Here is a 16,633-nt window from a genome sequence, read left to right as displayed (position 1 = left end):
GAAAAAGCGGATGAATATCTATCCATGATTTTACATCAGTATAAAACTACCAAATTTCACGAAAAATTAATGAAATCGATGCCCTCAGTATTCCGTTCCTGAAACCGTCGAAAAATTATCTGTCATCCCTCGTTATGTATCACATACCTCATTCTATGGGCTCAGCAAATCAGCAAGGAAAGCTCACTAATGTAAATGTTGGCTCGTGAAATAAGCGAAGTAATGGGGAATGCGAACAGAACTACCACCTGAAAGCAAAAGACCAAAATTGGAAAGGACGACCGGTTCCGATCCCAATGTCCGACATTATGCATTGTCAGGATTTAACTTTACAAAATCAAAAGATTCTTCCGACAAAAAAAAAAAAAAAAAAAAAAAAAAAACGAGAAATAAATATCATAGTGACAAGACTTGGATATTCAATCACATAAGCTTGCTACATCGAAAACTCAGCAAAGGTTCTGCAAATGGGTTCGTAGCATTACATTTTGGGCCTAAGTTCATGTCGTTTCAAAGCATTAACCTTATGCATTCAAGGACGACAAAATCCAAAACAGTTATAATAACATCTACTTCAGGAAGTAACTGAACTGAATTTCGAAAATATTAGAACTGGTAAAACAGATTTTTAAAAACATAATGAAAGTTCTACAGAAGGAAAACATTCATCATTATGGAATCATTGGGGGAAAGCATACGACTAGCACCTTCAAAAAATACAATCCATATAATTATTCCTTCTGCGTTTTAAGTTTAAGAAGAAGAGTCCTTAGTCGTGATAAATCACTTGATGTTTTCGAATTTTTACCACTGAATTCGCATAATTTTGCAATACGTTCCCACTCGGCTCCATCTTTGAAAGCCTCACGATCAGAAATGAAATCTTCTTCGGCTTTCCTTCAAATTTATAAAGAAATGCTTAACAACAGACGACATTAATACCAGATTAATGCAAAGCTGGAACGAGGTGCAAAAACTGTTATTCAAATTCTACATACTATATAGAGAATGAAGACATTCTTGTCTTTTTGGTTCCTTGAATCATGGTACACTAGAGAACTTAAATAAATAAAGCATTATTCATTTTTAAAAAATCATCTACATCTATATCATCTACCTTTATAAACAGAACAAGCAGGAAATTTTGAAAAAAAAAAAAATACCGATTGACTGCCCTGGTTTTTGCAAGTCTTTCTGCCCTTTGCGCATACCATTCTTCTAATTCTTTCTTACCAGCAGCTCTCATTTCCTCCTTCTTTCTCTCTTCATTTTTATCTGTAGAAAAAACCGATAAATGTTAATTTTGTATAAAAATTGATCTGTTTATAACATGTTGTATAAACAACCTGCTACAAAAGCACCATCTCTAAACAAATATGCAAAGTAATATACATCATATGCTATCAGTTTCTCACTTTTTGGTGATATTCCCGTTACAGTTATTCAAAAATTTTTTTTTTCTTCTTAACCACTAAATAAACAAATCTCAATCAGTTCACTAATGAATGCAAAGTTCAGTGCATTATGGCTGTTTGTACTGGAATAAAATTTTCATATTCTCAAACGGCAATCACACATTATCGGAGGGAATAATATTTAGTTTTTTTATGTAATATCACTCGTTATGTAATTAACACTGCCTACTCACAGCAAAAATTTTTATACTCTCATGAATAAGTTTGAAAAAAAAAAAACAAAAATGTCACCTAACTTTTCTTGTCCAAGATAGAAAAAAATCAAACGACTCATACCTTTCTTCTCTAACATTATTTTCTGTTCTTCTCGCCATTTCTTTATTTTCTCCGGTTCCGGTTTTGACATATTATTCATCGCTGCAAGAGAAGGTGATGGAGTTGTGTTTAAACGCCGCACACCATTTGCTAGTGTTGGAAGATCCAAACCGGAATCACTAGTCCCGCTTAATAAACGGGTTTCGTTTACACAAGCAGTATCATTTCCTAAAGTTCAAAATATGTTTAAAAATAAATTTAATAATCACATCGGCACAATCCATCCAACTAAGAAATTCTTCCATTTTATAAATGTCACCAAAGAACTAAATCCAAATTAAATAGCTATTTCGAGTGTACACCAATCGAGACTTTACGAAGATAACTTCATAAAATTCTTTATCACTTTCTAAAAGTTCCTACTTCCTCTCGACAAGTTTTGGCTGAAAATACCACACTGATCTCATCCTGCATTTAACCTAAACTGTTCCTGATGTCAACGCATGCCTCATAGTTACGCAAAAGAAAAAAAAAAAAAAAAAAATAGAAAAGAAATAGAAGAGATTTCCTTCACCATAACACATACCGTTATCAACTGCATCATTACTATTGACGTACGGAGGAGGACTGGTTCCTAGCGAATCATCTTGTATACCAGCCAGAACATTTTGCTCACGTGCCAAAAATTCCGCAACTGGATCTGACATTACTAATACAAATAATCCTACTGTTTCCTGAAACCAATAGAAATACGAGTCATTTAAAATAAAGAAGTTTAAGAATTTGAACGGATAAGTCCGAAACCAGAAATAATGGTAAAACTAGACAGAAAAATACTGCATATGCATGATTAAACATGGAAGAAACAAAAAACTAAACAGACACAGAACTCTCATCATGTCATCATATTTGAAATCATCTCAGCAGTACTTTGTCTATCTCATTTAGAACCGATAATCTGAATAAATCAATGTGACCTGAACTATTCATCCATTCCTGCCCCGGAAAATCAATGCATAAGAGAAGTACACAACGACAACTTAACGTCACCAACTAGCTCACTACGGTATCCCAAATTTCTGTTTTTGGTACCATTCCTCTTGTTGCAGCGTTTTTCGTGCCGGAATGTTTAGATCATTCCAACCGGTTCTTCACTCTCAGATATGACTTAATGATTGACGGAAGAGGAGGTAGGGAAGAAGGGAGAGGGAGAGAAAGGGGAGGAGGGAGAGAGATTGTTATTAATGATTACTGATGAGGGATACTTCCTTATCACATTTATTCTTTGGTCCGTTCTCATACAAGTTCCTTCTAAAGTGCGACTGCTATTACTTTACATTATCAATCGAAATATAAAGTTATAACAGTCTTTCGTTGAGCTTAGACTATCATTCTGGAACACTCCCGTTCTCCGACTAGTAGTATTCTGTTAACAGCATTAGTACGGAAGTGAAGAATTTAATCAGTTGTGAGCTAGAAAGGTCAGTCATCTCATGAAAGAAGATGGGAATAATCAATTAACATAGAAAAATTTTTGAAATATTAATCAACAAAGAGATGACGAACATTACTGGCTTTTAAAATGAACTCGTTCTATTTAACAAACAATTTCGCTGTCTTGTAGTCGGGCCGATAGCAGAATTTCTTCAGATTTAATCTAGATCCACTCAAATAGTACTCTTAGAAATATTCGGAATCTGGTTGAAAAAGGAGTGGAAGAAGTGAGTTGCAGCGAAAAAAAAGAGGAATAATTTATTGTCACATCAACGGATGCTAACACCTTAACGAGGTATTACAGAAAAGTTCATTAAAGCTCTTAAGTTTGTTAGACATTCATTCTCTTACATTTCAGAGCAAAAAAAAAAAAAACTAAAGAAAACAAACTTTGCAGAATAGAGACTGGAGATGGTACCTTTTGATGTCAGCAAATTAGCTATGACCATTGATAGATATTAAGAGATTCAAGCGTGACGTGACGTGACATTCGCTGCCATTCGCTGGTATTAAACAATAAAGAGAATAAAATGGCGTAGCATTGGTTTGCGTCAGAACTCAATAGGAAGAATGATTGTATTTGCAATGTTGAAGCAACTGGATAAGCTCTGAAGAGCGATTACAAGATGAGATTACTTAAAATCTTTTCAGTGGAATCTTTAAGGTAGCACGAATTGTTCAGATCAAGAAGAGATGAATTACTGGCGCCCATGCTTTTAGATATAAGTCAACTGAATAAGACGATACAACATCCTCTATATGATTACAGAATCGGGAAATGCGACAGAAGAGGGTGAAAGGTCAGCCTCTCCTTTTCCTTCCAGATGGAAAGGAGCTCCCAATCTTCCATTTCATATTATTTCCGGTTTATAAAGTTGCTGTGGGCCAGTTCATATTATATTTTGCAAACAGTCAGAGTACAAATCAACACACAACAATGCAACAATATCGAAGAATAACGCATCCTGCATATCACTCACATATTCTACAAACTAACCAAATGTAATTCCAAATATACTACATAAACAAGTATCAAACACTGAACATCACACAAGGACCATCTCATATTGGTACCATTCCGTCCTTCATTTCCAATTTTCGTATATTTTTGTCTTTTCCGGGATTCACTCACTGACCTATCAATTCGATCACCATCGCCATTACAGTAACTACCCAAACAAAAGCAATATTCAGCATTCAGCATATGTTGGCGAACTTTAATCGTTTGATTTCGGCATCTTCGATTTCCAATATCGTTATCCGAATTCCGACTGTAATATTTTTTTTGGCAATCTCGCATCATTCCTAAAACAAACAGCAGAAAAGTTTTTGATTACCACATAGTTATGCTTTATGCTTGATTCAAATACCATCAAGAATTTATTATATTTGTTTTCAAAGAATTAATAAAAATTAATCAACTTTTTAAAATTCAAGTACTAAAATTACTGAAGAAAATCACTGTTAGTATTTAGATAATTCATCAAATTGAAAACCGCACTATTGGATGATATCCCTTTGCATAAATTCAGTTTATTAATTGATAGAAGTGAAAGGGAGTAACATATACCTATAACTCGAGTTCTGTTACCTTCACCAATGGTGACATTCACTGTTAGACATGGACCAACACATTGTACTTCTTCTGATCTTTCATTAATTTTTATACATACCGAATCGGCAACCAATTCATCGTCTGCTTGAATTGGGAGAAAATGTCCCCAATACTGAAATTTTCAGAAAAATTAATGCAGTTATTAAAACAATGAAAAATTAGCTACATAATAAGCTTTTAAGTAATACTACTTATGCAACTGTTGACAACATTTGAAAAAAATCCATGTGAAACAATTTGCTTAGAGCAAAAATAATTTATTATATAGCAAATAATGACCGAAACATAACACATAGTGGATGATGACCAAGACATATAATAGGTCAAGAGTGGTCAGTTCGAAAAGCCTAGTATTAGTCAGCTAACAAACAATTCTTTTTATCTCTACTCATTTGACAGGCACATCAAAGAAAGCTCATTTAAAATAAATTAAAAAAGAAGAAAACATCAAACCATAACAATGAATTCGTTAGCACATCGATAGCAAATTTCGGATCCAGCAAAGAAAGGACAATTCAGGAAGGTTAATAGTAAAACCGGAATGAACGTTGTTTCAGTAGTGGTATGCATTGAATCAATAGTGGATATAATTAACGACATTTGTTGATGCTATTCCCCTCCCCTCTCCTCTTCTCTCCAGAAACCGCCTGTTTTCAACCAGAGGTTGCACACGATCGGTCAGATCTCTTCACTTTTTGTCTTTCCCTCTCTCTTCCACAACACATGTCACCTCACCATTACCGTCACCGTCACCGCCACTCCAAGCTATTCAGTGATTAGCCAGTACCGAGGTTCTTCATTCTTACCAAATCATCTTTGAATCTGACTCACTACCTTGATCTAAATTCATCTCAGTATCCGTCTTTCATGCTAATCTCTTCCTCTTTAATCATTTAATTTCCTAACTTCCAATGTCGAGAAAAACAGCCTTTAATATACTTTTACCACATTAATTTCATAACTTACAATGGAAGTATATTTTAGAGGCTTTTTTGAATCTATCACCAAGTTGTTTTTCTTGGCTAATTATCGATTCAAATTTTGAGTCAAATTTATAATTTTTTTCGCTTAGTAAATACTACAAATGAATTCAAATTGATGTTTCTCATGATGTGAGTCGTAATAGTTTGTTGGAATCACAGAGCTTTTTCAATGAAATTCTCAATATTATCAAACAGCTTAAACAAGTAGTAACATACTACTTGTTAATACTCATACAAAAGTCAGTTTTCAAAAGATTTTACCGGAACAATGATTCAAAGAAAAAACAGTAGCATGGAATAAAATGATGAATAAGTTAATCAGAAATATACCCGTAATAAACGACAGCATGCATCACAATTTACATATCAATTGTAATTACAGATTTCAATATTACTTTGGTTTAACTGTAAATTAATATATATATATATATATATATATATATATATATAATCTGGCAATATCGCATTATAAAAGAGTAGAGCAATTTTATTTCTAAATCAAGAAACTAAAAATATCTATTTTTCTGAAGGATCAACAAAACGGTATTGAACACATTGATCTGACGTATTGAGTGGCAGGGATCTCTTAGTAGATTCGAATACGATTGAATGAAATTTGATAAATCGTTGATCTATTTGGTTCATTAAAGCTTACCGTCATAAGAAACTTAGCAATACGTACAAGTTATAATTCGGAAAACGATCTTTTTTTTCCCCTGTACTTAAGAATAATGAGATTAAAACAAATTTCATAACAAATTAAATTGAAATAAAGCTACTCTAATCAATAATCTGACAAATTTGAACAAAATATATAAATTTTAAAAATATTCATCGATCACCGTAAAGTACTACTAGAATCATTCATTTCGGAAAGAGATATGCATGAAGATTCATCTTCGAATACTTCTTCACACGCCAAAGATGGTGCCACATCATCTGTATTTGGTGATTCAGGTGAACTTGCTACCCTTAAATATTTTAATTAAACCATATCTAATTATCTTCTATGTTTGATTCAAGGAAACAGCAGTAAATCCACTCCTTTCTTGATCACATTTTTAAAAATGATTGTAAAAAATGGTAATGAATAGATGTTTAGCATAATATTCAACGATGTAACTAATGATGCTTCATTAAGTGAAAGCAGAACAGCATCGAATAATACAATAATAAAATAATTCTAAAGATTAATTAGCAAATTTTTAAATATTCAGTAATTAATTTACCGGTAATAACATCCTGCATCAAAACGAGAGGGATTCTTTTTCGAATGAGGTCGTAGATGCAATAGCATTTTGCATGCTGCAGATGCGAAGCACTCTGTTGTCGTATCATCTGTCGAATCATGTTCTGATGTGGCACTTGTTGCTCGTATCCGAGAAATCGATCTGGAAATAATGGAAGATTTGTTTTGCACAGAATGTAAACAATATTTATAGATGTGATAACAAAAAGAAAAAGAATACTTTAAATAAGAATTAAAGCCAAAATCGAAATTTTGAACTTTGAAATTTCCAATCCAAAATGATGATCAGAGTAATATGAGGGAAGATAGATGAGGAAGGGTGAACAAAATGTGTCATTGTAACCTCGTCAACTTAGTTGCTAACGCATATGCCAATACTATCAGTAACGTTTGGTTCTGATAGTACTAAGTGAGTTACTTCTACCATTTGCGACGCCACTATCGGACGTCGAACATACGGAAACCTTTCAAACGTGGCCCATAGCAATAACCGTTCCCTCCAACCTAAAAGTTGGTAAGGTCTTGGTGATGGGTCTATGAAAATAATGAAATGCAATTTGAAAGTCATTTGTTGGAAGGTTAAAAATAAAACTGAAATTATGAAAGTTTTAAAACGTACTTGATACCAGGTAAAAGCTTCCGGGTCGTTCTGGCCGATTCTGTTACTGTAGTTTTCCAGCTATTAATTCGACGACACTCTACAACGACACTGCCTCTACAAGTTCGATGTACAGTAAGTCCACAGTCATGACATTTGAAACCTTGTCGAATTATACCCCATAACTACAACATATTCAGATATTACTTTTCATCCTATCTTAAAAGTCATCCGTTATAAATTAAGCAAATTGGTCGTAAAGATGTAAAAATTAAAAAGAATGAAACATTTCTGAAAAACGAAATTAAGTATTTCTGATATGCAATTTTCAACAACAATGAATATTTGGAATTTTTTTTTTTTTGTTAAAGAAAATATCAGAGCAACCTACCAATTACATCTAATATGATCATAAGCATTACATTAATTAACAGAAAAATTGTTTTTTTTTTTTTTTTTTTTTTTTAGAAAATAATAACTTCTTACTAATTTATCGCAGTGAGCACATATTGCAGGTGTCAGAAAAGTTGTTTCATGAAAATTATGCTGAAATTCACGGCGAAAATCTATAGATTGCTTGCAAATTTTGATAAAGTAAGCATTCATTTCAGGTTTACTAATAACTCCATCCCTGCAAAAATTCAAACATTTCTCTGCTAATTGTGCAATTAAGTAACTCATTTTATATTTTTAAAATTTAAAAAAGAAATTCCAGGATTTAATCATTTATTCAAACATTTATAATCACTCGAGAAAGTATTACTGGGAACAGTTATAGATTTGCCATGTAATCAATTGCATATGTGTGTATGTACATGTATGTATGTATATATATATATATATGTGTGTGTGTGTGTATGTGTGAATTCACATCAAATTAAATATTTGTTTATTTTACAACCCTTTGGAGTTATTTCACATTTTACAGACGATATGAATTACTATTTACACATCATTTTTGTTAGTAGAATTTAGATATTAAACTTTTAGAATAGTAACATTTCTAATCGATCTTAATGTCATTACTATCTGCAAAAGTCATATACTTCGCTTGCAGGACATTATTTCATAAAATTTTCAATTCTTATTTCACATTCAAAATTACCATTGCTAGTATTCGATTTACTAGCAATGAAACATTTATATTATCCCTAATGTAATAATGAAAACTCGAATTTTATTTTCGTCAATAAACTGATCATTTTGAAGAAATGTTAGAAAATTTTTGATGAGTGTTGAAAACAACCACTTCTTTTTATTCTTCTTTCACATTTTCTTAGAACTTCAATTGTTCTCATCTAAGAGAATACTAATAAATGCATATAGAAGAAACAAAACATTACTTATCAGTGTCGATAGCTCCAAAAGGAGCAATAAATGGAAAATTAGTTGAAATTTGTTGGAATTCACTTTGAGAAATGGAACCATCCTTATTGTGATCATAATTTTTAAATACAGCTTCCACCATTGCGGTAATATGTTTGTTGACAATTTCTGAATCCAACGTACTACTCACACCTGATGCCCAATCAGCAAATAATACCGATTTTGTTGAACTTTGAAACTACAAATAGAAAGTGATAATTAATTATTATACATAATGAAATACACATATAAGGAAAGGAAATTTAGTTTATTCTACTTTCTTTGATATTCTGTCATTTGGTATTTAGAATAAGTTAGTGATTTTATTGCTTAGCACTTTTTTTCTTTTATTTACACAAAGACAACTTGTTAGGCTGTTTATTTGCTATAATATTTACAGTAACACTTTCAAATATAAACTTACGCTAAGAATTGTACGAGGTTCATGTTTTAGAGAAAGGCGATAAATATCATCTTCGTTATACCTGATATCCAATGAAACCTGTCGACAATTTCATTTTTAAAAAAGAAAAGAACAGAAAAAATTTAATTGCTGTAGGTTTGGAAATTAATTCCATGTGTTACATACTTGAGAAAATATGACAGTCGAATATGACAATTTAAAAAATTCTTTTATGTATAATCCTTTTCTTTATATTCAGACCAAAAGTTCGAATAAGTTGGAATTTAATTCCGAGAAAACTTGAAGGATTTTCATACTTTGAGCGTATCAATGAGATCAATATTAGCATCGGGAAAATTGTGAGGAGTACGATTAAAATTGACAAAATACGATAAATGATCCGCTAAATATGGAATTTTTCGACACGAAACAAAACAGCAATGTTCTGAGTCTCTATTTTTTATCAGCAAACTTATCAGATCTTTCAGATGGACACCCCTAAAAGTGATCACCTGACGGTTGATAAATATTGAAAATTGCTAGTGAAAATACTTTAAAAAAAAGGAACTTTGATTTGGTTCGAATTTTGACTAATGTCAAATATATCACTAAATAATATAATAAGTATTATTTAGAAAAATGAATATCGTAGAGAAGTTGTATTCATAACCTTAATGCTATGATCGCAAAGATAAGAGAAATACCTTTTGATGATCAAATATTAAGGCTTACATGATTGGGATACAGAATGATCCCGAACTCTCCTGCAGTGCTTTCCGATAAGAAGCAAAATTTGAAGTTGAAGAGAGAAGTTGGGTAAAATGATTAAGTTCCTAGAATAATGATCATCATTATAGGATAACTAAAAATATCAATAAAAATGTGGCAAGTATCATAATAATTATAATTTAAAAGAATTTGTTTGAAATTTCAATTTTTTTTAAAATGATGAACAAAGCATAGAAATACTTTAAATGCTATAAAAATTATTTATGATAAAATAGTATTATTAATTAATATTAGAAAGGAAGGAATCTATTCAGAAATTTTGATTATACAAAAGTATATAACAATTTCAGCTAATGGTCAATTTATAATTAACAATTAATAATAAAACATCGCATAATGACGAAAATAACGGAAAATGACTTTCAGAAGGAATAATAATTTCTAAATAATTTATCAATGACGAAAAAATTCATGAAGCAATGAATGAAATTTATTTTACAAATATTATGTTATAAATCAGAATAAGTAATAGTTGTTTCGAGAAATGACAGAATTTTTAACTAATTAATTAATTTAATTGAAGTTATAGGATCTTTTGTTCAAGTTTTCCGTCATTCACAACAGAAGTTATGAATTTAATGCGTAAAATTAATCAATTTTTTCAACAAATTTATTTATTTATTTATTTCTTGAGGATCTTGAGAAATTTGAGCTTATTGTAAATAAACAAAAAATTAAATAAATAAATAGGTAAACAAAGAAGTAAATAAATAAATAAATGTGCGATTGACTAGTTGATTAAACAAATCGGTCAAATAAACAAATAAACAAAAAAGCAAATAAATAAAATAAATGAATAAACAAATTAAAAAAATTGATTAATCATGAAGTAACTGGATAAACCGATTAATTAATTAAATAAATAAATTCGTTAACCTAAGATATTAATTATGAAAAGAACAAAGATCAAAATGCTGTAAAAGAAACCTTTCTCAAATCACTTGATAAAGCGGATGTTGTTTTTGATAATCGAGCAATGTTGCTGTGTGATACACCGCCAATAACAGCCATTAAAGTATTGAAATTATTCATTCGCCTAAGGCACTGCAATCAATGAAACATATTGAAATGCATTGTACAGAAGCCAAGAAGGATTTGAGGGAAAGCAAATATTAAAATTATTTGGCTCATACTATTGTGAATAATGCAGTAAATGAAAATATTTTTACAAATAATTTGATATCAAAATAATTTATATAATTACGATGAGATAATTGGAATTAGTGAGTTTTCCTTTCCGCTAAACTTATATTTTTATTTAATGTACGAATTTCAATTAATTGCAAATTAATTTTATTGTGTAATATAGCAACAGAATTATAGGGAATTTTTAAACTGAAATATAGGATGGAGATAAAGATAAAAGATAGACATCGATGAATAGATACAAGCAAGAAGAAAAAGGTGTTGAAATAATCAGGAATATCCAAATTTCCTGATTCTGCAAACCAGAAACTATAATATCTAACAGTAGTAATGACAACCTTTGCCACGTGAGTGAATTTAGTAATCATTTCAGCACGTTCAACAGGCGTTCCTTTATTCAAAATCATACATTGTATCCAGTTTGATAAACTCTGCAACCGGAATATTTAAGGGATTGTTTCAGAATGTATATAAGTGTGTGATTAAACTAATTAGAAATTAGAAGACTAATGAAGAGTAGTCAGCATATATTTTATAGGCTGAAAGATCACTCCAACGTCATTTATTTATGTTTACATAGAAACAGGAAATGTGTATTCTGTAATGATACACATGATATTTTCTTTTTGAATTATCAAATTTAAAATAACCAAATTTAGTCATTAAGAAATTTTAGATTTTAATTTGGGTTTATAAAAAAAAAAAGCTTTATATTAGCTAAGCAATTGGTATCATTAATAAGATCCATTCTAGCAACACAGTCTAGTGTTTTGAGTCATATAACTTACATTGAAAATTGAAATAGATCTCTCTAAAAAGGGCGTATGTGAAAGATTGCCATCTATACAATACTGCTTCAGTTCACTAATCTAAAATTTATAAAATTATTAAAGCAATTCACAAAATGTCTTTCACTAAATTAATTATAAGAATTAACTAAATTAACTTTTCTGTGCCTTTCACTAAATTAACTTTTCGGAAATCACTCACTGGAATCCTGAATAAAGCTTTATAATCTATATGACTCAATGATACAGCAATTTCTTCAGGACTCCACTGATCAAATGATAATGAACATTGATGGCTGACAGGATTTCTAATCGAGATATTTCGAAGCCACGAATAAGAAGGCCTGAAATTAATCAGTATCCTCAGGAAAACCTTGAAAATGTCAAAAATAGATAATGTTTCTAGGCTTTTCTTCATTGGATCTTGCATTAGATTCACTTTAATTCCTAATTTTTAATTATATTTATTTTAGTTCCTACTATGATACTACAAGAGTTTTCAAACAACAAATTAATAGTGATTTCAAGCATTTTTATTTTAACGAAGCTAAAAATGCAGCTTGACCGAATAGAGCCGAAATAATTATTTAGATAACATTACAAACAAGTTTATCAATAAGATATAATTTTTTAAAAAAATTTAATTTTTAAAGTTTTGCAGAAAATTTTCTATAAAAATAAATATGAATAAATTTCAAAAAATTCATGAAAACAGCGAAAGTGTTTTTATATAGAGAATAACTTGTATTTGAATGCAGCAAATGAGAGAAATTATTTAGATTAGAAACAACAACTTTTTATTTATTTTAGAATTATATAGAAAGGTTTCAATTGAATAAAGAAAAAGTTACAATAAGAAAACATACAATGATGAGAGGTCAAGAAGTGCTGCAGAATTGGGCACATTTCTCGATACAGCTAACAATTTAAGGCGTTCAACAAGCTTACATAAAGGTGCATCGAAATGTGTTGGACATATCCGGATCCAGTATCCAACTGCTCGACATATCCGTAAACGAGTACCACTGTCATTCACCGCATCCTAAATAAATTTTTCGACTAGATAAAGTAACACTGCAATTCTTGCTCTTTTGTTCAAAGATCATTTTACTGATAAAAATTACTGATAATATTCGTAGTTACTACTGTAGAACTAATATTTCAATTCGGAATGAAAGAATTTAAATGGAACATCACTAAAATTTAAATAAAAATGTGTTTAAAGTATCTTACATACATAAAACTTTCTTCTCTTTTCTCAGTAAGTTCATCAAACTGATTGATTGATTGATTATATGTTGAATAATAATGAAACATATTATTTTGGAAAAGATTTACATAGAACTTTCTTCACTTTAACTATCTATTGAATCTGTGTGAAAATTAATAATTAAGAAAATCATATCACTAACACTTTTATTCACAAATTTTATGATTATAAGTTAGGTCGCATATGAAATTAATCATTTTTGTCATTTCTTAATTTTTACGGAAAAGTTTTGTAATTTTAATTCAAATCGGATAAATGACAATGTAACAATGAATATTGTGAATTACGGATTAAACATAGTGAAAACTCAAAAGATATTCCTGAAGAGAAAATTGAAATTTGGTAATCAAATTAAGAAGAAAAAAAATTGACTAACTAAAAAAATTGATATGAAATGTGCCATCAGCTCACAACTGTTAACAAACCATTCATGAACATGAAATAATGCCCATGGAAGAGAATCTTTTCCTACATCTTCGTCACCATCTCAAATTGAAATTATCAACTGCATGAAAACATTGACAAATTGAATTATCATGTTGTTAAACTTAAAATCTTTATTATTTTATAGCACAATTTTCAATTAGTGTTAAGCAATAAGCAGAATAAAGGTGTAATTTTCATGAAGTCAAAGATTATATGATGATGTTAATAACTGAGTAATAGTGATTATCATTAATTCAATATATTGAACATTTACTTACATCCAGCTGTTCTGTAACAATATTTTAATTTTATCTCAAAGCTTCATTTGATTTTTGTAAGAAAAAGGAAAAAATAAACTAACCAAAAAATGTGATACAAATTTGGACAAGTTGAGGTACTGTAAGAGGTGTATTATGGCTGACTGTGATTGTTGTCATAAAGATAAGAATTGCTGCTTGCTTATCATTATTTTTATCCTTAGATTACAACCAACCGTATCATCCAATTTGAAACACATCTTAATATTTTTAAATATATTTAATACTTTGTAACAAATATACATCAATAATTTTTAGTGAACTAAAACATAATTTTGAAATTGGTCGGATAATTAAGACAAGATTAAGCTTAAGTATTGATAATAATAATAACAATTACCATTATCAATTCAAAGATTATTAAAAGAATAATCTCCAATTCACTTTTTGTAGCAAATTTTTCAGCATAGCAATAAATTGGATTCAATTATACCAGGTGATGGAATAAAAGTTAAAATGTAATTTGCTTTCAGATTGTTTCCTTTTAACTTGTCGTGTCTCTCTTTTTTCCATCTGCTTAATATTAAATGATCGATGTATAATTCAATTGTATATTAGACGACAAATCGTAAACAGAAAACAAATTAAAAGTCCTATAATATTCTATTAATATAATATAAATAGCAATAAATTATTTGCGATCATTCAACAACTCTTTAGCATTAATTGTAATTGTTAAAAATAAGAAGAAAGAGTGCTTAAAAGAAATGTAACAGTCAGTAATTTAATGTAAAAAAAAATTTTTGGAAAAAATTTTTCGAAGTTTTTTGAACTTATGGAATATTTATGATATAATTATTAGTTAGAATATATGTAAATAATACTTCAAGTGAATGAATCAATTACAGTATGAATCATTCAAAATACACATACATCTTTAAGTCTGAAGGTGTATGTGTATTGGTACTGGTAAAACTTTTTATTAAAGGTGTAAGGAAATTGAAGGAAGAAAAAGTAACTTTAAGTTCAGAAGCATATGATAAAATTATGCATAGCAAAAGATAAAATATAAAGCAAAAAAAAAATGCAGCATTCATGTGTTAATGCAAAGAAAAAGCTAATGAATTCATTTGGCTATTAAAATCGCTAGCCACTTTTAAGAAGTCCAATCATCCCAATTTACCTAGAGTAATTCAGATGAACTCAACTAATCAGAATATTCTGATTCGTTTAGTTAGTACACTAGGATAGCTTATACAGTAATAACATATTTAAGGATGCAAAAAAAAAAAAAAAAAAAATCAATTTCAGAAACAAAAAGGAAAAAACTTTAAGAAATTGCAATTTTGTTTTTGATATAAATTCTTTCGTATTCTTCTCAATGATAATTGCTAGTATAGTTTGTTAGAAAAGCATACAAAACGGAATGAACATTTTGTGTAAATAAAACGTTTGTAAATATAAAAATAAATGAGTAATTTAAAAAGTGAAAATTTAAAATTAAAAATTAAAATTCTGGTAAAAACTATTATTGGTTTTCCTCGAAATGGTTTATCGAGAAAAATTTAATTCGTCTTTGCCCTTCCTTTTCTGCTTGTAAACTTATATATACTAACTTATTTGGAAAAAAGGAGAGAGAGAGAGAGGGATAACAAGGAATAGAGAATAAGGGAAAGAAAGTAAAGGATTGAGCAATGGTATCAATGAAAAGCACTGAACAAGCATCAACACCGATGCATCGGATCAACCTCAAAAAGGTCTGTGAGTTTTATTTGAAGCAGAAAAATGCCTTTGGATCGGTCAAATCCTAGGCTCTCCTAAGTACTTGTCCACTGGAGACAAATGCACAGATGGCATACACAGATGAGAGCAAAGCGGAATCAATACTTTCGATGTCACCCGTGCAACAAGGAGAGAATGCTGTCATTATTATCCCACCGAAGCACAAAATTTCCTCATAAACACATTGGAAGAACGAACGAGCAAGCACAGAGAAAGAGGAACGAACAACCGATCAAACAACAATTATTTTATTTGAGACAGAACTGAAGTTGGACTAAAATCAATATCAAAATTAAAATTGGTTCATCTTTACCAATCAATAGATATGTTGTTATGATCAAAGAATAAGTGCTTTCCAGCATTTCATATCACTTTTATTTCATTTTATTCTAGTAGTGTTCATTTCAAATATTATCTAATTAGCTCAACTTATTTCAATTAAAAAAAAAAATTCAAGAAAAAAAAAATGAAAAATTATTTTTTAAAATTTATTACTTACTTACTTGACATACTTAAATGTGGAATACTTTAACATTCCAGCTAAACAGTATTTAATTCATATTCAATTCCAATGTAAACATTGATGCATATGCATTCATTTCGGGTTTGTCAAATCAATTGGATGAATTAGTTAGAATGATCCGATGATCGAGAATGATACAGATGAGTAATCGAAAGAGTGTGTTTTATTCATCAAAAACTTATCTAATGATCCCAATAAAATTTAAAATAATTAGA

General features: G+C 29.9%; 3 protein-coding genes across 3 annotated transcripts; 1 reads left to right on the top strand and 2 right to left on the bottom strand.

The window, feature by feature from the left end:
* Positions 1-731: 731 nt before the first annotated feature.
* On the bottom strand, positions 732-5,409 carry Bma-clic-1 (Clathrin light chain family protein; the record flags this gene model as incomplete). The annotated part of the gene is made up of 7 exons (XM_043081633.1): positions 732-897; positions 1,164-1,275; positions 1,752-1,958; positions 2,317-2,464; positions 4,222-4,529; positions 4,795-4,951; positions 5,293-5,409. The coding sequence occupies 7 exons, from the start codon at positions 5,407-5,409 to the stop codon at positions 732-734; spliced, it is 1,215 nt and encodes a 404-aa protein (XP_042937567.1).
* A 1,251-nt stretch (positions 5,410-6,660) lies between these two features.
* Positions 6,661-14,293, bottom strand: Bma-rgef-1 (uncharacterized protein; the record flags this gene model as incomplete). The annotated part of the gene is made up of 15 exons (XM_043081632.1): positions 6,661-6,793; positions 7,052-7,213; positions 7,691-7,854; positions 8,156-8,300; positions 9,013-9,233; positions 9,459-9,536; positions 9,755-9,935; positions 10,170-10,270; positions 11,154-11,270; positions 11,711-11,803; positions 12,161-12,241; positions 12,363-12,504; positions 13,027-13,202; positions 13,807-13,916; positions 14,218-14,293. The coding sequence occupies 15 exons, from the start codon at positions 14,291-14,293 to the stop codon at positions 6,661-6,663; spliced, it is 1,980 nt and encodes a 659-aa protein (XP_042937566.1).
* Positions 14,294-15,807: 1,514 nt separating this feature from the next.
* Positions 15,808-16,074, top strand: Bm17753 (Uncharacterized protein; the record flags this gene model as incomplete). The annotated part of the gene is made up of 2 exons (XM_043081631.1): positions 15,808-15,870; positions 15,925-16,074. 2 exons carry the CDS (start codon positions 15,808-15,810, stop codon positions 16,072-16,074), a joined length of 213 nt encoding a protein of 70 aa, XP_042937565.1.
* Positions 16,075-16,633: the final 559 nt, after the last annotated feature.

This window comes from Brugia malayi (assembly GCF_000002995.4).
Source record: "Brugia malayi strain FR3 genome assembly, contig: Bm_v4_Chr4_scaffold_001, whole genome shotgun sequence".
NCBI classification, from domain to species: Eukaryota; Metazoa; Nematoda; class Chromadorea; order Rhabditida; family Onchocercidae; genus Brugia; species Brugia malayi.
Note: the sequence above shows the minus strand (reverse complement) of the source record. Positions and strands in the feature narration are given on the sequence as shown.